The sequence below is a fragment of the Antechinus flavipes genome, chromosome 4 (genome assembly GCF_016432865.1).
Source record: "Antechinus flavipes isolate AdamAnt ecotype Samford, QLD, Australia chromosome 4, AdamAnt_v2, whole genome shotgun sequence".
NCBI classification, from domain to species: domain Eukaryota; kingdom Metazoa; phylum Chordata; class Mammalia; order Dasyuromorphia; family Dasyuridae; genus Antechinus; species Antechinus flavipes.
The window spans coordinates 24,706,971-24,730,106 of NC_067401.1; the positions used below are offsets into that span (position 1 = coordinate 24,706,971).

General features: G+C 41.6%; 1 protein-coding gene across 1 annotated transcript in view; it reads right to left on the minus strand.

Annotated features, from left to right (window-relative positions):
• SPECC1 (sperm antigen with calponin homology and coiled-coil domains 1) overlaps positions 1-23,136 on the minus strand; it is a 280,120-nt gene that overhangs the window by 76,829 nt on the left and 180,155 nt on the right. The window contains 3 exon segments of the mRNA XM_051992088.1: positions 4,381-4,483; positions 11,740-11,896; positions 15,644-15,725. Coding sequence (XP_051848048.1) covers positions 4,381-4,483; positions 11,740-11,896; positions 15,644-15,725 — 342 coding nt within the window.

The window sequence follows — 23,136 nt, forward strand, 5'->3', positions numbered from 1 at the left end:
CCTTGAGGATTCACATTTTCTCTTTTAAAAATTATTTTCTTTTAAAAATTTGTTTAAAATTTTAAATACTTTAATAGAAATTTTAAAATAATAATACTTCCCCTCAATCATGGATCCCCATTTTTCTAAGGGACTTGGCAACATTTTGGATCTTGTTCATTTTTTTTTTTTTTGTACTTTTTAATTCCACCAAAAACCACTTTAAAGATTCATGAGTAAGGGCATGCTGGGAAATGTTTAACAGATGGATCTCCAAAATCATCATGGAACATTATATGCTTAATCTGCATTATTAATATTTCCCCCATCACTTATTTAAGGCTAGACAACAACAACAACAACACTAAATGAAGCCCCAATTCATAGCGTTTGCTGATTTCCTCAGTTTAAATGCTCATACTATAAATTTAACAGTGGGCAGAGACAGTCCAAGTTAGCTCCAGCATCTGTCAGCTCACAGAGTGCCCCCAATCACAGTTAGCTCTTCACAAACAGCACCACCGAATTACAAGCAAATTGCTCAGAAATCCACTGATTATGTTCTCACTTCAAAGGCCAGATGGGTTGAAAAATTAATAGAAGACAAATTCCCGGGGTTAATGAATTTGGGGTTTTATCCAGCGTACAGTGGTTTAGGAAACACTTCCAGATGTTGAACAACGAACGGCTTTGCTCATTTCTCTATCAGGAAATGTCATCCTCTGACTCAGGAGTGGAGATACCAGGAAGCCTAGGTCTTTGGCGTAATTTAGTTGTAATAGTGATAAGCATCTCGTCTATTTATGTTGGCTTTTATTTTTCCACAAGAGCTCAGAGTTGCTTCTTATCTGTCTACCTTTTATCGATTTATCCTTTTATCAATCTACCTTTAGGAGGCAGGGGTGAAAAGCATTACAACCACTCATCACTTACCAGAAAGAGGCTTGGGGGTGGATGATGTGCTAGTTGCAAAGATTTGAGTTTAAACCCCAATTCTTTCACTTAGGATCTGTAGAACCGCGGGTATGGGGCACTCAATGCTATGGTGGAAACAATGCTACACTTGGTGCTTTCTGCTATCATTGAGTCTATGAAATAAATTTTTTTTTCTGGAGAGTACAGAACTAAAACTTTGTGATACACTAATCAATTACACACTTATCCTACAGAATTCTATACCTAAAAAATTATATTCCAGGAAAAATTCTAAGATCTTGCAAACTGACAATATTAATTATCAAAATAAGGTTATCTTGCCAAATGGTTCCCAAATTCAGTCAGTGACCAGTCAGTTTAAAATTATAAACAAAACAAATACAAATAATGGGACAAACAAAATGTCAATGCCATTGTGTTATAGTTAGTAGCAAAATAATATTGTTGATTGTTTAGAAGATTTAAATTTGTACGACTAATTGTATCTTATAAAAGCACTTCTGTTGTATGTTTTTTTTTTAGCCTGTTGTAAAAAAATATTATGTATATTTTTCAAAGAAAAAAAAAGAATGCTTGGAATTGAAGCACATGAGTTCAATGCAGAGCTTAGCCACTTTCTATCTGTTTAATCTTGGTCAAGTCACCCACCCCTTTTCTGGGACTCAGTTTTTCCTTATGGAAAATGTGGTTTCTGTGTTTAGATTGATGATCCTAAGTTACTGGACTTCTCTGGGGCCTCAAATTCGTAAAATGCAATGATACTATCATATCTCCAGCACCTTTCTCAATATGTTTTTATGAGATTCAGATAAATCAGATAAAAGTAGAAGGGAAGGAATGAATGAAAAAGAATTTTTAAAGTGCCAGACCTGTGCCAAGTACTGTGCTAATTGTAGGAGTTTACTAAGTGCTTGTGTTTAATAGAATCCATTAGATTTTGTGCTCCTTGAGGGTAGGGACTGTTTTTGCCTTTTTCTGGATTCCCAGTACAGAGTCTAGTGCCTGATATGACTGTTTGCTGGCTCACTAGCTTGATTGATTAATTGACTGATCCAAAGCAATCCCAATAGACGTTAGACAGAAAATGCCATCTACATCCAGGAAAAAGAACTATGGAGAGTGAATGTAAATCAACATATGCTAGGTTCACTTCTTTTATCTGTTTTTCCCTCGTGCTCTGAGCTTTCTCTCCCAACATGATTCATAAAACAATGTGTATTAAAAATAAATTAAAAAATAAAAAGAGTTGACTGATTCTCCAAGAAGTTAAGTGACTAATTTAAGATCACATACGTCTACATCAGGGGGAGACTTGAAACCAAATTTTCCAGATTCCACAGCTGATGTTCTACCCATTAGCTAGGGTTAGTTAATTATAATTAATTAATAAATTGATGAATTAATAAATTCATCATTGCTTGCTTGATTAAAAAATTTACTGCGGGCACCGAGAGGATTTTCAAGGGTGACACAGCTGGCGTCAGAAGTCATTCAATCAAAAAACGTTTATTAAGCACCTACAATGTGCTATGTACAATACTAAGCACTGAGAATACAAAAAAGGGCAATAAATAATCCCTATCCTCAAGAAGTTTACAGCATAATAGAAGAGATAAATGTATATAAAGCAAACGTTATTCAGGATAATCCAGGTTTCCCCAGCTCTGAGTCATCATATCAGACTGCCTTTCACTGTTGTTTCCATGCTTCAGGGATCCATGATTCCACCAATTTGGGGCCCTCATTCATAGATCTAGGTGACATTTGTCTGTCTTAATAGATGGCCTTTGAGGGTTTCCAGGCCAGCTATCTCTGTCACCTATGTATCCTGGCTTCTCTTACTTTTCTACCTCCCCAAAGCAAAACATCCTTTTCTGGTAACTCTCTATGTGTCATCCTGGAAGCTCACAAGAAAATTAAGACAAGATGGGCATTAAGCCATCATTTTTTTTATTCAAAGAAGGAAGTTCTGAAAAACAGGTCAAATTTTAAAAGCAACTTCTAAAAAGTGGCTTATCAGACCAAAAAAAGCTAGTCATAATGTAGTTAATAGTGTATTCATGCATAAGACCTTTTTCTGTTCTACTATTTTTATGGTAAAGACCATTTTATTTGGTGTTTGTTAAGATCAGATTTTTTTTTTAAAGAATGGGCTCGGAAGGGATTTCTTTTTAAAAGCTTATGATAGAAATCACAAGCACTTAGCTTACTATGGTATCTGATACATGGAACACCTACAGAATGCTTTTTTAGTCATTCGTTCTTTCATCCAAACATCCATCTACCCATCTATCCATCCATTTGTTCAATAATGATGTCCTCATCTTGGTAGGGAGGGAGAGACTATGGGAGTGGAATTTTACACCCACTATTGGATAGTCATCTGGCCAGTTTCAGAACTATTGTTCTTCGTTCAAAAGGCAGATTAGATGGCAAGACGCAGAACAGTGGAGCAGGAAACATCAGTTTTGCCTCAGATTTCATCTAACATAACCCCCTCATTTGACAGAAATGACTATCATATAAAAAAATGACGTCAAGAGAATTTGACAAAAACCCCACCCTCACAACCTGGAAACCAGGGGAAATCTGATTAGAAAAGGGCCAGTGTTCATTGAGAGTAGTATGCTTTCACAGAAGGTTTTCAGGAGTCAAGAAGACCTAGGGATCAAGTCCTACTATGGCACAGGCTGCCTAGGAAATACTGGACAAGTCAATCTGTATGATATTTTTGGGTTCTAGACAACTCCCTAAGACTATAAACTGCACAGAAGCTGCCAACTGGCATTGGTAGAAAGAGCTTCCTCTTCTAAGAGTTCCCTATATTACTGGAATCAATAATCTTGACCAAGTTTAAGTTCATAACCCAAGTTTCAAACTGAAAAATAATATATAAAATTACAATTTGAAAACAGTATAAAGACTGTACAGATATTATTGATCATGAGCTTCTGGGACTTGCCCTCTTGGACAGTTTTGAAATTTGGGGACACCTATTTTATATCATAGGAGTAGTAAATTCTAACAGGGAAAAGGTAGAGATGGAAGAGTTAGGAAGAATTCCTCCCAATATTTATCAGTTTTTTCTGCTTTCACTGGATTAAAAATAAATAACCAAATAAATAAAAGAATAATGATAACAACTAACATTTACATTGCTCTCTAAGGCTTGCCAAGCATTTTACAAATATGACATCACTTCTTTCTCACAATAGCCTCAGGATGTAGATATTATTATTCCTCTCCATTTTACAAATGAATCTGAAAGAGGTTAAGAGACAAATGCTTTGTGAATTAAAACTCACAAAGCCAGGCTACCTAAGCAGTGATAGAGCATTTGGAAAGAAAAACAGAGGACAGGGGAAACTCTACACCCCTGCACTATGAGGCTGGCCACATCCAGGCTGGAACACGAGCACGCCATTATTACAAGACTCTTCCCAATGGAAGACATTCATTCCTTACCGGATAGCCTTCTGTTTTCTTCTGACACCATTTCAGCAAGGCATTCCGCTTGGAACCACCATATTCCCGGGCCAGAGCAGCCAGTGGATCCTTTCTTTCCACACTAAGGTTAGAGAAAACACAGGAGTCAAAACATTTCCTACCTCTGTCGGTGATGTGCTTGCTAATAAACCTAGACTCATTCATTTCAACTGGGCCAACCCAGTTCAACAGACATCTTTCAAAGGGCTAATTAATGGGAACAAATTGATGAATGCATTGGTGATTATTGGATACCAGTCCTGTGAGAGGAGATGGTATCATTGTTGGGTTAAGTTTATTTTTTTTAAGCCAAAACTAAACAACTTCACACAAACTCTGGAATTTCAAAGAATGAGGTGGTTGAAAATGAATAACTACAGAACTCTTCCCCGTCCTTTCCTGGTTTTCTATCAATTACCAATATTGATACTATATTTCACCCAACCTTACCTTTTCAAATAATGAGTATATAGGATCACCCAATGTCTCCTATTCAGAATATGTCAAATTCAAAATTCTATTCCTACAGTTATTGATAGCTATTATTTACAGATTTGTTTTCATGTTTGTGAAACACTTTAAGTATCTTACCTGATTTGGTAATTTAAAAAATATAACTACCAAATTTTCCTAATATTGTGTTCTATAGAAAGCAAAGGCATGTTAGGATGAAAACATTCTAGTGCACACACAACAACAATGACAAAGGGGAGAGTGTTAGGAATCAGATTGCAGTGGTGGCCATACCAAAGTCAGGGTAGAAAGAATACAAGGCAAATGTATTTTGTGAACCCCTCAATATCTGTAGGACAATTCTTTAACAATTAATGTAATCAGGGTTTCCAAAGGAAGCAATTTCCAAACACGATAGTGAGGATGTGGAAGGAAAAAGTCTGACCCAAGATTGGTGCTTTTAATTGGTTTCGGTGAATTAGTTACCTCTAGATTTCTGTGGGTTCACCACTGCCCCCCTCTATTTTACATTGTAGTCCTTCTTGCATGAGCACATTTCTTGTTAGGAGGGTATGGGTGCAACATTTAAAGAAGGCTAGATAAGAGTCAAAGGATGTGGGTTTCAAATCCCGGATCTGTCATTACTTATCTATGACATTGGGTTTCTCATCTATCAAAGGAGAATGTGATTAGATGACTTCTAAGATATCTTCTAGGTTGAAATGATTGATCTGTGATCCCTTATGATCCACTGCACATCCTCTAGCACCATCTGTACTCTCTCTCTTAGCAGGGTATAAGCTCCTTGAGAGCAATTCCTTCCTACTTTTGTCTGAGCCTTATCTTTCAGGCGATACTGGACAGTAATCCTCCTCTTGCAGTCTGTGACACAGATAACTGGCCTTTTCTTTGTTTTTTCCTGTCTTATTTCCCATCTTCAAGCCTTTACACTTGCTCTGTCCCCTGAAATCCCTCTTTCATCTCCACTTTGTAGAGTTCCTCTCTTCCTTCAAGACATAGTTCATTCACATCCAACCATTCTGGAGAGCAATTTGGAACTATGCTCAAGAAGTTATCAAACTGTGCATACCCTTTGATCCCGCAGTGTTACTCCTGGGCTTATACCCCAAAGAGATACTAAAGAAGGGAAAGGGACCTGTATGTGCCAAAATGTTTGTGGCAGCCCTGTTTGTAGTGGTTAGAAGCTGGAAAATGAAAGGATGCCCATCAACTGGAGAATGGTTGAATAAATTGTGGTATATGAACCTTATGGAATATTATTGTTCTGTAAGAAATGACCAGCAGGATGAATACAGAGAGGACTGGTGAGACGTACATGAACTGATGCTGAATGAAATGAGCAGAACCAGGAGATCATTATATACCTCAACAATGATACTGTTTGAGGATGTATTCTGATGGAAGTGGATCTCTTCAACAAAGAGATCTAATTCAGTTTCAATTGATTAAGGATGGACAGAAGCATCTACACCCAAAGAAAGAACACTGGGAAATGAATGTAAACTGCTTGCATTTCGGTTTTTCTTCCCAGGTTATTTATACCTTCTGAATCCAATTCTCCCTGTGCAACAAGAGAACTGTTCAGTTCTGCACACATATATTGTATCTAGGATATAATGTAACCTATTTAACATATAAAGGACTGCTTCCTATCTGGGGGAGGAGGTAGAGGGAGGGAGGGGAAAAATCAGAACACAAGTGAGTGCAAGGGATAATATTGTAAAAAATTACCTTGGCATGGGTTCTGTCAATAAAACGTTATTAAAAAAAAAAAGACATAGTTTATTGCTCAAGAACCATCTTCTGCATGAAGCCTTTTCTAAACCTATCTTCCCCCAACAACTAATGCTCTCCCTCCCTCACTACCTTGTATTTATATATGTGTAGATATACATTATATATTACATATATTCATTCTGTATAGACTTATCTCTGTGTTGTTGTCTTCCCCTAATAATGTAAATTCCTTGCAGATAGGGACTATTTTATTTATTTTATTCTATCTATTTTGGGTACCTGGCATGTAGTAGGCACTTTATAAATGCTTGTCAATGGACATGCATCTCCTCAAGGGCTTTGCACATAGTAAGCATTTAATAACTGCTTGATGAGTGGATAAATGACAGAATGAATGAATAACTGGCTTGGAAGAGAATGTACCTCAAGAGCAAATCACATTTGCGATATCTTCTCATGCATTATGTAATTTACATAATAAACAATATAGCAATAGATGTACACACATTTACTGAGATGCTTTGAATCTTAGAAGAGTAATATGACTTCCTGTGCCTGTAACTTGTTTTGAGTCTCCAAACCCATGGAAGGCAAGGTGGTATAGTAGGCAGAGTGTTAAGAAGAGCAAGATTTGAATTCTACCTTCAGACCCTAACTGTGTGACCCGGGGAAATTAATTAACCTCTCTGCTCATCTGTATAATGAGGGTGTTAAACTTCAGGCCTCTAAGGTCTGTTTCAATTCTAAATCTATGAATGACCCTACTAGACATAAATAGAAAAATTATGGAAAATCTGGGGCTTTATGTTAAACCTCCAAAAGACATGGGGCAAATCACGTCCCCTCCTTCTGTGCTCTCATGTATGAAGTGAGGGGCTCTAGAATAGATCTGTGTGACTGAGCTTTTGGAATCCTCGCAGCTGATCCCACTGTTAGTGGGATCCAAGTTGGGAGCATCCCAGGAAGAAGGTTCCTTCACAAGAATTAAGCATTCTTGCTGAGAAGTTGGGGAGACAGACATGGAAACCTCCCGCGGAGCAGTGGATGGAGGAAGGCCATCTGGGCAGCAACAAGGGCCCTGCTGCTACCAGACACCGGGATCCTGCAGGGGAACAAGCCAACAATGGTGTGTCTTTCTCCAAGAGCACCTGTGGTGAGAGCAGGAGCCAATGGGCCAGAGCATTCACCGGATGGATGCTAAAAGTAACAGAAATGACATTTGCCTCCGAGAACAGAATTAGGAAAAATGAGGGCAAGTCACAGGGAGGAAGATGCCCGCTGGTAACCTCTGCCACGTCACAGGTGAAACCTGAGCTCAGCTTCTCAGAAGAATGCTTTTAACTGAATAAAATACACAGGATGACAAAGGAAGCCAGCTATATTTAAATCCAGTTGCCCAGGGCAGGAGGTGGCGGTGGATAGAGAGCTGGGCTTGAAATCAGGAAGACCTGCCAGATACTTCCTAGCTGTGTGATTCTGGAAAAGCCACTTAACACTGTTTCCTCAGTTTCCTCATCTGTAAAATGAGCTGGAGAACTCACTCCAGGAACTTTGTCAAGAAAACCCCAAATGGGTCAGACAGGATTAAAGTCCACCACCACAATCATCAAGTTTGCAGGATTCAGGTTAAGAACCCCTGTTCTAGTGGTCTGAGTTCTCCTAAAAGAGAAGGAGAGGTCTTGAAAAGTGAGGGTTGTTGGAGAACATTGAGAAAGGGCTGAGACACCATTTTTAAAGGAGTTTTGAGAAGGGAATTCTTGTTCAGGTTAAAAGTTGGACTAGAAAGTGATTTCTGAGATTCCCTCCAAATCTGTGTTTCTTTGGTCCTAAGGCATAAATTCCCATCACAATATACCATGAATGATGTGGTAGAGATGACTATCCTCTTTCAACAAAGCTGTAAACTGAGGCATACCATACCCTATTGAACAATGAATCAGCCACTCCCACGTGAAGGCGCTATCCATTAGACCACACTGACAGTCAATGTCAATCAACAACATTTATTGAATCCCTACTACGTGTAGGGAACTAGATGCTCTAGGGAGAAGTAGAAGGAACAGAAGACAGAGACCTGCCCTCAAGAAGTTCACAATCTAATGTTGGGGGGAGAGAGGAGATGGGACATACACACATGAAAATACATGAGCATGCAGACAACATAAACGTGAAAATATGGAAAAAAATACAAGACAATTTAGATAAAACATACAACAAAACAGCAGTTGTGAAGATGGCAAAGTCTCCTGGGAAATCAACCCGTCAGTTCTACCGATCACCCGGGAAGGCTGAGGAGGGTTAAAAAGGGCTCATCCAAAGCCCTAGGATCAGGAAGGGCAGGATTTAAGGTGTTTGTGAGACTTTAATCAGGCACCCACCAAGTGTTAAATGAGAGCAAGCAGTACATAATCAGCAGGAGGCAAAGACACAGGTCAATGTATTAGGCACATCATTAAACACACACGTCAGTTACAGGAATGTAAGCTGGAATTGGGGGGCAACAAAGACCTCAGGACTTGGGGAGCGACGGTCAACTGGTCACTGCACTGGCTGGGTTTGGCTTAGCTGTATTTTATTGTTAGGTGGGAAAGTTCTATTGGTGGAGGAAGAAGAGTCCATTGGGAAGGGCCAAATGTTCCTAAAAACCCCAAAGCATCAGTGAATTTTTTTTTTTTTAAAGCCCAAATGAATGATGCTTTTTGGGGGTAGAGCATCCCTCTTAAGTCTCGTTCATAAAGTGTTCTGCTTGCCAATGGGTCAACTCTGGAGGATTTGAGAATAATGGAGCTCATCAAGGAAGACATTGTGAAAGGGGTGTGTGTGTGTGTGTGTGTGTGTGTGTGTGTGTGTGTGTCAGAGAGACACACAGAGAGAGGTAGAGACAGAGAGATATAAAGAGACAGACATAAAGATTCCTAAAAAGAGAGAGACAGAGCGACAGAGAGAGAGAGAGAGAGAGAGAGAGAGAGAGAGAGAGAGAGAGAGAGAGAGAGAGAGAAGGGAGGATATTGATGATGAAGTACATGGACCATGCTGTGGAAGCTGGAGTGGAAGCCAAAAACCTTTTAGAAATGAAGCTAATGTGAGTGTAAGACAGAGCTCCAAAAACCAACCTGAGCACACTGAATTGGAAACCAATAGGGAGCCAAGGCTGACTCTTGAGTAAGAGCAGAACACGGTGCTTGAGAAGTACCATTTTCTTCAGAAAGCATTTCCTGACTCCCATCCTTATCAGAGTGTATTTATTTTATCTATGTCCTGCATTTAATTATCTGTGAATACATTGCACCTCCTCAGTAGAATAAATATCAGTAAGCATTTATCAAGTGCAGGCACTGGGTTACAAATACAAAGAATGAAGGGATCTCTACCAGTGAAAAGTTTATATTCTAACAGATCACTAGCATGGAATCAGTTCCTGCCTTGGGGTTATCCTAACTTGGCACATAATAGGGACTTCTCCTGGTACCTAGCAAAGTGCCTGGCCCATAGTAGGCGCTTACTAAATTCCTATTGATTGGCTGATAAGGAGAAATGACCCGGAAGGTGATGCAGGAATGTAGGATAAAGGCTGGAAGGGAGGTCTAATGACTGGGGTGGGGGAGGGGAAAAAAATCCCTCTGTAGTTGTGACTAGGAAAAGAGAAATGAAGGCAATGGGAAAGGAAAGAGAGAAATGAACAAGCTCTGTTTTTGACATGCTAAGTTTTAGCTGCTTAATGGAATGGCCAAACGCGGGGAAGCAAGGGTATAGTTTGAGAACAAAACTAAAGGCTACGTGCAGATGAAGGCTTAAGGCACAGCCTGGAGAATCATGAGCGCAGAGGTGGGAAGAGACTGGGGAAGTGGCTAAACTGCCCATGGAGAGCAGATGCAGAGGGAAAACATAAAGGCTTTGCATGATGTCAGTGACTAGAATAGGCAAGAAGCCAGAAAAGAAAAGAAAATGAAGTCTGTGTCCTTCAGGAGACCTGACTACTGATCTGCAACATGGAATCCTAGATCCTAGCTCCAGGACTTGGCCCACTGTCCCTCATCCCCGGAATGATGTCCCTCCTCCCCCACCCCCTCAGGATCTTCCCCTTCCTTCAAGGCGCAGCTCAAACACCACTTTCTCCAGGAGCCCTTTCCCGGTCTCCCCCACTGCTGGAGTCCTTCTCTCATCTAAGCTGCATTTGTCTTGTAAGTGTGCCTGAGCTCTCCCTCAGGATTTAAGCCCCTTAAAGGCAGGAACTGTTCTGGATTTTTCTTTTTCTTCCTTGGTACATAGTAAGTGCTTAATAAATGCTTGAGGATTGACTGGATGATTGCCTTGCATATGGCAGCTGAATTAAACTGAATCAAGTCATTTACTCAATACATATTTGCTCATTAACGAGCTAAAATAAGATACTAGGAGCGCACAACACCCTGGAAACTAGAGAGTGAAGCAGAAGGGCCCACAAAGAGAAGTGGCAAGTGAACTGCTGACTTTGGCCAAGAGTGGGCTGTTCTAGAGGAGGGAATGGAGAGGATGGGAGACAGACCAGAGGGGTCTGAGCACAGAGCTGAAGAAAGAGAATCTGCAGGCAGACCTCCATGAGTGAGTGACAGAGATGGCAGGAGCAAGCTGGCAGTGGAGGGAGGGAAAAGAAGGAAGAGGAGAAAAAGTAGGAAGAAGACAAAGATGGGAAAGGAGAGGGAAAGGAGGAGGAAGAAGGGGAGGAAGAGAAAAGGGAGGAAGAGGAGGAAGAGAAGGAGAAAGAAGAGGAAAAGGAGGAAAGAGAGCAAATGAATTTGTGTGTGGCTAGTCCCCCAGGGGGCATGCAACATGCTCAAAGTTCCCTTTCTCCAGTCCTGAAGAAGCTCTTTCCGGCTGAGCATTGGATGCTCTTTCTTTTTGTTTAGGAAAGAGACGGCACGGCCCCAAATCTGAATCTTCTGCTTCTGAAGTTACAGAGCATAGCTAAACAGCTGGCCAGACCGTGGCTGGTGCGTGAACGGGGAAGGGTTACACCGGGCCCGGTTAAATTGGAACGGGTATCGGAAAAGGCTGGGCAGCAGGGCCTGAGAACAGGGGCCGTGTTTTTCCCATCGGAAGCTAGCACCAAACGCTTTTTCGACTTTCTCATCATTTACAGCTTGGTACCTGAGTTTGCTCTGTGGTTTCAAGCCCCCAGGGGTAGGCGTCAGCAATCTGGCATGACTGAAGCCCAGTGAAGGGGGTCTGCTCAGGGACTCGAGCGAAGGGCTCTTACGGAGGTAATGGTCGGGTTTCAGGTCCTCGTTTCTTCCCTTCAGGATGTCTGTGTGAACAACAATGACAACAATCACTCATTTTGTACAGAGCCATCAGCTAGGTAATCGTTTTCCTGCCCTAATGGGCGCCTTTAGCCAGCACAGAAACAAGGACCGGCCAGGCATCTGAGCAGACAAGTACATTCACCGGCCATCCTGCTAAAGGCAGACTAGGAAACAAATTGTTCTAGAAGACATCACATCAGAGAAAGTCATTATTAAGTCATTATTAAGGACTACGTCTAGGAGGAGTTGGGAGAGAAAAACAAACTAGTAAATTAACTACTATTTAACAGCTGAAGAAGGTGAAATTTATAAAGACGAACTATAAGAAATTAGGGCCCCACTGGAGAAAAGTGAGAGAAGAGACTCTTCTCTCCCACTAAGTCAATTTATTCAGAGAGGTATCGTATTCTTTTTTACTCTAACATTCACCTATGGCATCACCTGCCGCTGCTTGTATCTGGTCGGAGGTGAAGCTCACAGGATCATAGATCTGGAGCTGGAAAGGGGCCTTCGGGGTCAGAGGATGATGGGTTTAGAGCTGGAAGGCACCTGAGACATCACAGAAGGTGGCATGGTAGGCAATGTCAGATTTGGGAGTCAGAAAAACTTGGATTCAAATATGGCCTCAGACAAGTTTTAACTATATGGCCCTGGGCAAGCTTCAGTTTTTTAATCTATAAAATAGGGATAATGTTAGCATCTAGAGGCAGCTAGGTGGTGCAATGGATAGAGTGCAGGCCTGGAGTCAGGGAGGCTCATCTTCCTGAGTTCAAATCTGGCCTCATTTATCTGGGGGACACTTAACCCTGATTGCATCAAAAGAAATAAATGATAATGAACCTAAGGCCCAACTAAATGAAAAAGCAAACAGTAAATGATAAAACTAGAATTTGAATCCAGGACCTTCAACTTCAAATCTAAGGCTCTAGATTTCCCCTGCCCTAGAAGGAGGCATGGAAAGAGATAGCAAGATGACATTTCTTAAAAGAATCATGAAACTTCCAGGCTGGAAGGGGCCCTGAGAATCACTCAGCTCCAATCTCTGGATGTCTTAGGGGAGGACAGCTGAGGTCCGGAGAGGGGAAATGATGTCCCTCACTGTCCCAGAACTAGTTGGTAATGGGGCAAGAACTAGAATTTCATCTTGACTTCCAGTCTGTTTCTCCGTCCCCCTGCTTCTCTTGGGCATCTGAAAGCAAGAGCAGGTCCTGGAACCCGTCACAGACAGAGTGGAAGATACCCTGCAATCCTTGCTTTGGCAAAGCAACACCAGAGTAACCAGCTCATAGAGAGCAGAAACAGAGCCATGGAGCACCATGTGGCTGCCCGCGAGTCCCAAGATCCTAGTGCTCAGTATCTTTGAGGGGCCGGGCCCTCGCCAGCAGATAAACAGGGCTATAGAGATACAGAGGGGTCTGGGAGGGAGGGAGAGAAACAGGTTGTTTACTCATTGGAAATGGCCTCCTGTGGCCTCTATCCCTGCATGTGTCTCATCAATTAGGATAATGGTTCCTCTGCACAATAAACTGGCCATCAAGAAAATGAAGTCATCCTCCCTGAGTGAAAAGGAAACAAACACTGAGTCCAGAGGATCTGAAATTTAATTGGTTGGAGGCGCTCCCTCCAGGGATGCAGCTTCTAAGGACCAGCCTCTCCCCATCCTCGAAGGGGGTCTTCCAAAGGGCCTGAGGGCTCCCTAGTGGCTAGCTCCATTATTTTGGCTTCAGAGATTTCCCAGCAGGCCGGGATGTCTATCCCTGCCACCAAAAGAGACCAAGATTTTATGGATGGTCTTGGAGAGACGCAGCGGCTGAAAAATTCAAGACCCCATGTCCAACCTTCTTGGACAGCACATGTACAGTTCGATCAATGGGCTTTTCCTGCTTGGCCCATCCCCTGGTACGGTCCGGCCTTTACAAATTCTGGGTTATCTCCACATCACAAGGAGGCTCTGCGGGATTTAGTAGGAATATATTTAATATGTATTAAATTAATATGGTAGAACTGACGATCCTCCGCGTTAGCATTGAGAAGGAAAGATTTCCCTCAATGTACCACATAATCAAGACTTCAATTAAGAAGTTCTCACGGACTATTATTTGTTTCTCTTTTTTGAAAAAGGGAAATGTTTTAGTACTTCTTGTGGGAGAATACAAGGAAAGGAAGTCTGGGAAATATGCATGTTGCTGTCACTGAGGAGGCTGGACCTCAAAAGGACTTGTTCTTGGCAGACCCATGAACCCTCTCTCTGCTCTTCCACACCCCATGTTAGTTTGGGTTAATTAAATCCAACAGTTACTGAGCCCTAGTGTGTGCAAGGCACTATGCTGAGCACTAAGAGGAAAAAGAATGGAAACAGTCCCTGACCTCCAATGGGGAATTAAGTAAATACAAGGTGGTTTGAAGGGAAAGAAATCACACCTACAGGAGAGACCCAGGGAAGTGTTCATAGAGGAAGTGAGCCATGAAGGAAGACTGGGGCTCTAAGAGGCGGAGGGGAGAAAAGAAGGGTGTGCCAGGTACCTTCTCAGCAACTGGCAAGTCTAAGTCACTTGGGGCACCGAGTCACCAGGATGTGTCAGAAGTGGGACTTGAATCCAGGTCTTTCCCGACTAAAACTAAGAACAACTCCATCTAGAGCTGTCGATGGCCTCTCAAGTCACTGTTACAACCTAACATCGTCTGCCATTTTTCTCCTTATCCACAGAATAATGGGGTTGTACTCCACAGGCTCACCTGAGGTTCCCACGGCCCTACTTTGCAAAGGGATTTCACTCTTCATTGGTCAAGGGATTTGGTAAAATTCTAGACTCCAGGTTCCAGGGATGTCCTTCTGAGCTCCAGGCTTAATTAGCCCACGCCAAAGTGGGGTATGGAAAGCAGAGAAAGGGTTCACCAAAGAGCAGCTGCGTCAGGGTCAGGTGAGTGCCCTGTGATCCTTCCTACCTACACGCTGAAGACCAGCTCGCTACAATTGGCCACAAGGTGATGAGTTCTTGAGTCAGGGCAACTTGCAATGACCCATCTCCTAAGTATTGGAGAGGCTTTAGTCTGCCTTGAGATGGGGTACACCCCGGCCAGGGAGATCCCAGATCTTTCAAGTCCTAAAAGAGTCACTGCTCCCTGACACTGGGAAAGTTCTCATATTTCCAACTGGTTCTCTCTTGGTTCTAGGAGGCTGAGCTACAGTGAGCCCGTGACAGCTCAGCTCCAAATCCGTTTCCAGGGCCTGCTTATCAGGATGTTGATCCAAAGGAAGACTATAGAATGCGACTGGGGGGAGAGGAACAGAATGGGGGGCAACATGAAAAGAAAATAAACAAAGGAGGCCTAAAATAAAAAAGAGATGTATTTCTCAGAAACTATGAAAGTTATGGAAATTCAGCTCCAGATAGGGGCCCCTCTTAAAATAGCCACTCTCATTCTCTTGAGATTCCAATCCATTTTCACATAATTCACTAGAGACCCGGTTTTTAAAAAAAGAACAAAGCCATGCCTTTCTCCCTAGCTACATTCACACTGTGAAAAGAAAGCTAGAAGGAAACCGGCCCTTCTCCACTGGCTGATGAGCTGTCAGGGCCAAGGACAGTTCAAGGTCAAAGTGGCTGGAAATATATCCCTGACACGTCTAAGTGTTCTGTTCCATGCAAAGGAAGGAAGACTGCAAAATGGACTGGGAAAGAGGGTAAGGATTTTTTATTCATTTCTCCCCACTAACAGAGGTGTTCCACGATGGGGAAAGGACTCACCTGAGAGCGGAAGGTCGGGCAGGTCCGAGAGCTTGGTCATCCCCTTGCCGGCTGCCCTCATGCTGCTATAGGTAGAATGTCGCTGCAGAAGAGGAGGAATACAGAGGATGGGTTAGCGTGACGTGGGTTAATCCCCACAGCATCTCGAAGCCATCCAGCACAGCCTCAGCCTGAGCTGAGGAATCCTCCCTGTGACATCTCTTTCAATGGCAGAAGCAGCACACAAGAGGCAATGGGGAAATGTTAGCTTTGAGCTCAACACAGAGCTCCTGCCAACAGGAGCTGTCCAACAGGCTGCCTTTTACAGGTATGGCTTCCTCCTCCTCGTGGATCTCCAATCTGGGGTTTACCCAACCACCTGTCAGCTAAGTTAAAATCAGGATTGCTTTCTTGTCTTGGTTATTGGCTGGCTGCTCAGGTCCTTTTGCTCTCTCTAATTCTTGTGGGTTTGTTAGAAGGGATCCTGGATGAATCCATTGTGCAGTTGGGGAAATTGAGGCCCAGAGAGATAAAATGAATTAACCAGAGTTCACATAGACAATAAGAAGCAGAATTGAAATTGTCCTCAGATTTCAACTCCCGTTCCCTTTCCACTACAACACACAGTTTTTTCCCCTACTGATCATCCTGTAGAAAATGCTTAATGGGCTCTCCTACCCCATTTATGAAGTAGTCTCATTATATGGACATTTTTCTTCTCATGGAATCAGCCTCTCTGTAACTCTGCTCCCCATTCTGCCAAACAAAACAAGGGTCATCCCTCTATCACGTGTGTCCTTTGGGTGCTTGGAAGTGGTCATCATGACCCCAAACAAATCATCCAGGCTTTTCACTTTTTCTTGGGGAAAAGAACACAGAAGGAAGAGTTTCTGTTTCAGCACTGTTTCTTTTCTATCTCATCAAAAGTACTTCTAGGGAGGATTCTCCATTGGGAGAATAGTTTGTCATTTGATTGGGTCCAAGTGAATGTATTCTCTTCATTCTATCTTTTTTAGCTATCACTAAGTACAGAGCTAAAGCCTGAGTGGGGGTGAGGTGAAGGAGGTATCTACTCCTACCTTTCAATATGGCACTCAGCATCAGTCCCTAAATGTTGTGAAAGCTCCAGGAATACTATTAAGCAACCAACAGAAATAATAATGTTAATAGCTAATAAAATAAAATAAATAATAATAAACTAAATGGCATTTATTAAGCTCCTATGCAAATATACAAAAAGAAATATTCCCTAACTTCAAGGAGCTTGCTCTTTCTTGAAGGACATATATAGTAGAGATGGAGTCCTTTCCCATGCTGCTCTTTATTGTACATCCTTGGTACTGTTCCCAAATAACCAACCAACATTTATTATACATCTATTATACGCAGACACACACACACCTGATTACTGTGTGCTAGAGTGTGGGATATGACAGCCTATCTTCTCCCTTTTCTAACAAACAGTGAAAACAGAACAAATATAAATGGAATAAATATAAATAAATCCAATTATAAATAGCTTCTATTAAATGAATGATAGTCTGGAAGGAAGGATATCTGTTGGAGGCCGGAGGAAAGGCTTCATGCGGTAGAAGGTAGTGTGTAAGCTGGGTCTTGAAAGAAAAGAGGGATTCTGTGAGATGGAGTGAGGAAGAAAAGTGTGGTCGACCTTTCAACCATGACTCCATTTCAGCCTTTTTGAGGGCATTCCATATACCAGCATCAAAGATGACAGCGATTTACACCAGGGGTGTCATTGAAACAGATCTCTGCTGTTGAATATTGACTTAGAAAACCACAAATCAACATTATCTGTGTTGTACACTGCATATTTATTTTGCTAAATCTTTCTATTACATTTTAATCTAGTTTTCCCTTCTGGAGTTTTTAATGTCCTTGGATCGATAGGACAACACCTCACTGGCTCTTTAGTAACTCTTTAATGACTCAACCTCAAGAAAAACTTGATTCTACAGTGTCTAGTACTATTCTGTCTTTTCAAAAGAAAGAAAGAAAAGAAGGAAGAGAGGAAGGAAGGGAGGGAGAGAGGGAAGAATGAAGAAAGGAAGGAAAGGAAGGAAGGAGGAAAGGAAGGGAGAAAGGGAAGGAAGGAGGAAAGAAAGGAAGAAAGGGAAAGAAGAAAGGAAAGAAGGAAGGGAAAAAGAAAAAAGAAAGTCAAGAAATTGCTGTACAAGCCCAGTTGCCTGTAGTACTTCAATATAAATGAGTTTCAATTAAAGTACATTTATTCAATTGACAAATGTAAATGAAAATATCAAGGGTTTTTTTTTTTTTTTCATTCAAGTGAGGATTGCAGTCCAGAACTTCCAAAAAGACAGGCGGTTGTATTGAGGAAAGAGAGACAGCATAAAGAAAAGGTTGCAGAAGATTCTGTACTTTCCTAGTTTGTCTCACACTGGTCTGTTTATCTTCAGTTGGGCCAGAACAAACAGAAACTGAGCACTTTGGGGTTTTGTTTTTTCATGCAGCTGCAAATGCAATCAATTCTGCTGCTCAAGATTAATGAAAAGGTTTTTTTTAAATTTTTTATTTTTTTAAACCATGATGACTCCATATAAAGGAATTTCATTCCCAAGGAATTTGTTAAGTAAGCTATGATGTTTTCTCCAGAAACATCTTTTAGATGCAAAAACTTTCCCTATGGGGTCTGCAGGGTAGCAGAAGTTTATTATTTTTTTATTAAAGCTTTTTATTTTCAAAACATATGCATGGATAATTTTCAACATTCACCCTTGCAAAACCTTGTGTTCCAAATTTTTTCCCTCTCTTTCCCTCCACCTCCTCTTCTAGATAGCAAGTAATCCAAAATATGTTAAACACGTGGGATTCTTCTATACATATTTCCACCATTATCATGTTGCACAAGAAAAATCAGATTGAAAAGGGGAAAAATGAGAAAGAAAACAACAAAGCAAGCAACAACAACAAGAGTGAAAATGCTATGTTGTGAATCACGCTCAGTTCCCACAGTCCTCTCTCTGGGTGCAGATGGCTCTTTGATCACAAAACCGCTGGAACTGGCCTGAATCATCTCACTGTTGACAAGAGCCGTGATCATCAGAATTGATCATTATATAATCTTGTTATTGCCCTGTATGATGATCTCCTGGTTTTGCTCACACAGTTTATTTTTATGAAAAGAATTTAGATCTCTTCTTTCAGAAAGGAAGAAGTCAAGGTGGGAAGACGTGAAGAGTTAAAATGTGATCATAGAGAGATGGTGCCAAAAATATGAAAGAAAAAAAAAGCAATTGTTGCTAAAGTTTTGAAAGAGAAAACAGGCACCATGTGCCATGGCCCTAAGAGAAGGTGGGTGACACAGTGGATAAAGCTCCAGACCTAGAATCAGGAAGATGTGAATTCAAATTCCGACTCGGACACTAGCTATCTGACTCTGGGCAAGTCATTGAAGCTCTATTTGCCTCAGTTTCTTCATCTGTAAAATACTGATAATAATATTCAGGATTATCATGAGGACCCAGAGGGAGATCCCATGTAAAACCATATGCAAACCCAAATTTCTATATGAATTCTCTTCCAGGAGAATTCTCCCAAGATAATGTTTGATAACTCAGTCAACTGATGCTTATTAAGGGCTTATTATGTGCTGGGCACTAGGGATGCAAAAGACAGAGCCTGCCTTCGAGGAGCTTACAGTCTAACATGCAAACAAGTATGTACAAATTAAACTCTAGTCAGGATAAATTAGAAATAATTAAAGAGGAGGCCCTAGAAAGAAGAGGATTTGAGGAGGAGATGAGGGAAGAGAGTTTCCTAGCATTGGGGGGAGGAGGGGTGGCAATCCCAGAAGATGGCTGGAGTGAAGAGATGAAGCATTGGGAAGAATAACATGGAGACCAGTGACTGGATTGAAAAATATTCAGGGTACTTTATGGTGTAAGAAAACTGGAAAAAATGTTGGGGGAGGAGGGGAGAAGAGTAAAAAAAGAATAAAGTAAAAAGTACACAGCAGAGAACAAAAAAATCTTCAAGGAAGCAAAGAGAAGATGGGCAGCTCAGAACACAATGTGTATTATTAGATAGGTTTTCTTGAAATAGAAATTTATTGCTTTATATTTTGAATCCTTTCTTATGTTCTGCTGCACAGATGACAATGATTTTTTTTTTCTTATTTTGCATTTAAGTTTCAAGTTTTTTTAAATGTTAAAAAAAGCCTGGGAAAATGGCTAGGGATTGGGTTAGGGATAGTCAAACACTGTCTATTTGATCCAGAAGCAATAGGGAACCACTGTAAGTTATTGGGAATGGTATGTATAATAATAACTGAACCTCCACTTTCGGAAGATCACTTGGGCAGCCGAGTGGTAGATCGATTGCAGGGAGGACAACCTTGAGTCAGATAGGTTCACCAGAAGATGCTGTAATAATTCATGTGTGAGGGTCCTCACCAGGGTGATGGTGGCGTCAGTGGAGAGACAGAGACATAATCGGGAGATGTGACAAAGGCGAATTCAGTAGGCCTTGGCAACAGATCGGACGGAAGGAGTGAGAGAAAGAAAATCCATCATCCTATTTAAGAAAAATCAGCCAGACCTCTCTCCTTTCTTTACAGAGACATACACCCATGGGTGAGAAATATTGACTCAGACTCAGATGATGGGTTGGTTAGTTTTGAGGAACTAACTTTTCCCTCCTTTATAAATTTGTTAGAGAGGAGAAACAAAGGAGGGGACAGATATGGGAAATAATGGTGACATGAAAACTAAAGATATATATTTTTTAATTTAAAAAAAAAAGGGAATAGTCAGACACAAAGAATTCAGGCCTAACCACGTACTGGACTTTGAATGACTTCCTGTCCATTTTCCTTTTTGAAGAATTTTCCTATTGTTAAAACAAATGTCAAAAATAGCTCTGTGGAGACCTCTCCGCCTTCTACACGCCCTCACCTTCTGAACAGTGAGTGGGTCACAGCTGAACACGAATGGCTTTTGCTGCCAAGATCCCCCCATGCTGTGCTCGGGCAGGCTGCAGGCTCCCTGCCAGCCCTCGGAGCGGGCTGCCCAGTCTGACTTCTGCGTGGCTTGGGCATCTGCTTCTTCTCATTCTTTTTTTCCATTTTCTTTCCTGAGTCTGCATTGGGAATACCATCTTCTCTGACCCTGAAATCTGCTTGGCTGGGGGCGGGAGGGAGGTGTACCATGAATGGAGAGCACCAGGCCTATGATGTGTACCCCCTAAGACCTTGGATAAATCACTTCTCTTTTCTGGGACTCACTTTCATCATCTGTGAAATGAGCGGGTTGCACAAGTTGACCTAGAAGTCCCTTCTGTAATCTTTTGAACTTCCTACTCAGCCGCTGGGCTAAGGAAGGAAGATGGAAGGTCACCGGCCCCCTCTGGGATCCTAGTAATGATTGGATGAGCAGGATGCTGCTATCTGCTAAATTATTGCTGTTTATGCTTCTTGACATCAGCAAGGCGACGTCTTGATTTACAAGTGAGTGGGACTGACGTGAGGGAGGGCTGTGCACAGTCACCAGCCTCACTCACTCCTCTGGAGTCATCTGGCTCCAGTGCAAGATGCAGATCAGGATGACTGGAAATGGCCCCGATGCCGTGGGAGACCTCGGCCTTAAGCTGAGGTCTTGCCCAGATCACAGTTTGAGGAAATCATTCTATCAGTGATTAAGGCTAGGTAAGAAATGAGGCAAAAAAATGGTTTTTTACCTAACCCTCCCCCCAAAAAAATCAATCTGGGAGGGGAAGATCCTCAGGGTTTCTGGCCAGAACAGAAACAATTGTTATTTACACTCAGAGATGACAAAACCCTAATAATGGCTAATTGAGGCTTGGGTTGGGGCCCATTTTTGCTCCATCAGTAAGAGTCAAGAGTGATTTGGGTTAAGGCTAGTCAAGTAGCTCCATTTGAATCCCAGTAGCTTTATAAATGCCTGATTTCCAGATCTGTATTTTCAGGAGATTTATATTCCTTGTAAGGTCTTTCCCAAGTCTCAGTTTATCTGAGGCAACACCCATTCAGTGATTTAGGTTGGATATGACATAAAATTGTGTTTGCCTATTCAAAAAAAATTGAATTTGTGAGAAAAAAGTTCCTCAGTGTTTCTGGTCAGGACAGAAACAATTGCTATTTGTACTCACTTTAAGCCATCACAACCTAAAGAGTGACCAACAGAGGTTTGGTCTGGGACTTATTACTGGCCAGTCAGTGAGAACCAAGTAACTCCATCTGAATCCAATTGAGCTTCATTATAAATGCTAGTTTAACAGAGCTCTATTTCAAGAACTTTATATTCCTTTCAGCAGAATATCCACATGTAAGTACATGATTCCCCATGTGGAAGGAGGAAGAGAAGAAGAAAGGGAATGAAGAAGGAAGGAAAGAAGGAAAGGAGGAAGGAAGGAAAGAAAGAAAAGAGCTGTATTGCCCAAATAGAACTGGCCAGCTGGTCCCCTGTGGGGTAGCTACTAGTGACGGGAACTCTAGACTAGCTTGGGGGCTGGACCAGCTTATTCTCAGGAATTGCTAAAACGAGCCCATCCTGCTTCTTTATCAACCATGATCAGGTCAGTTTCCCAGACTGTCCTGTTTGCATAGAATGATGGGAAGCCGGAGTCCATTGTTAATCCCTCCATCCTGTCTCCAAGCTGAGACAACCTTGAAGGGAACTCAGTTTTCCCAGACTGTCATTAAGATAGCCTAAACTTCTTGATACACATCCTTGTCACTCCTTAGGTCCCGTCTTTATTTCCTCTCCTCCCCAAAATCTTATAAGCACGTTGCTCACTCAGTATGACTCTGCCTTGCCTAGCTATATTGGTTGAGCCTGTGAGTTACCCATGTAATAAAACAGCAAATCTGTCTTATTTGTGATGGGTACCTCTGTCATGATTGTTTCATGTTGTGAAGCAAATCTCCATTATATTATTTTATAACATTATTTTACAATTATGCTTTCCTCAATCTATTTCATACTGCCACTTCTGGCACCTTTATGACACTTCACTACTATCCACGGATTATTGTTTGTCCTTTGTTCTTGGACAAAATGATCTAATTCCAAAGATCTTGGGGAAGAAGTTATCTCTAGATGACTCTTAGCTGGGACAAAAGAACTTAGCTTTCTTCTATTATATTGAGAATTTCTGAAAAACTCTATTTTTCCACCATCATTTTTTTTTTTATTTCCCCACAACCACAGGAATCTGAATTTTAGGCTAGTAGCAAGCACTTCTGGAATTTTAATTTCTGAAAAGGCTTATAATATAAAACTGGCATCCAGAAACAACTGAGAGTCGAAAGGCCAGGTGGGGTAGTGGATAGTTCCCAAAGTGGGAGTCTTAGGCTAAATTTCTACTTCTAGAGGGTCAAGTCACGTCTCTGAGTCTGTTCCCTTATCTGTATTTTGGAGGTAACACACCTGTCTCCTAGAGCTGCTGTGAATCTCCAAGAGGTAAAAGATGACCACATAAATGTCAGCTTTTCCCTGACTCCCCTCGACCCCCACCCC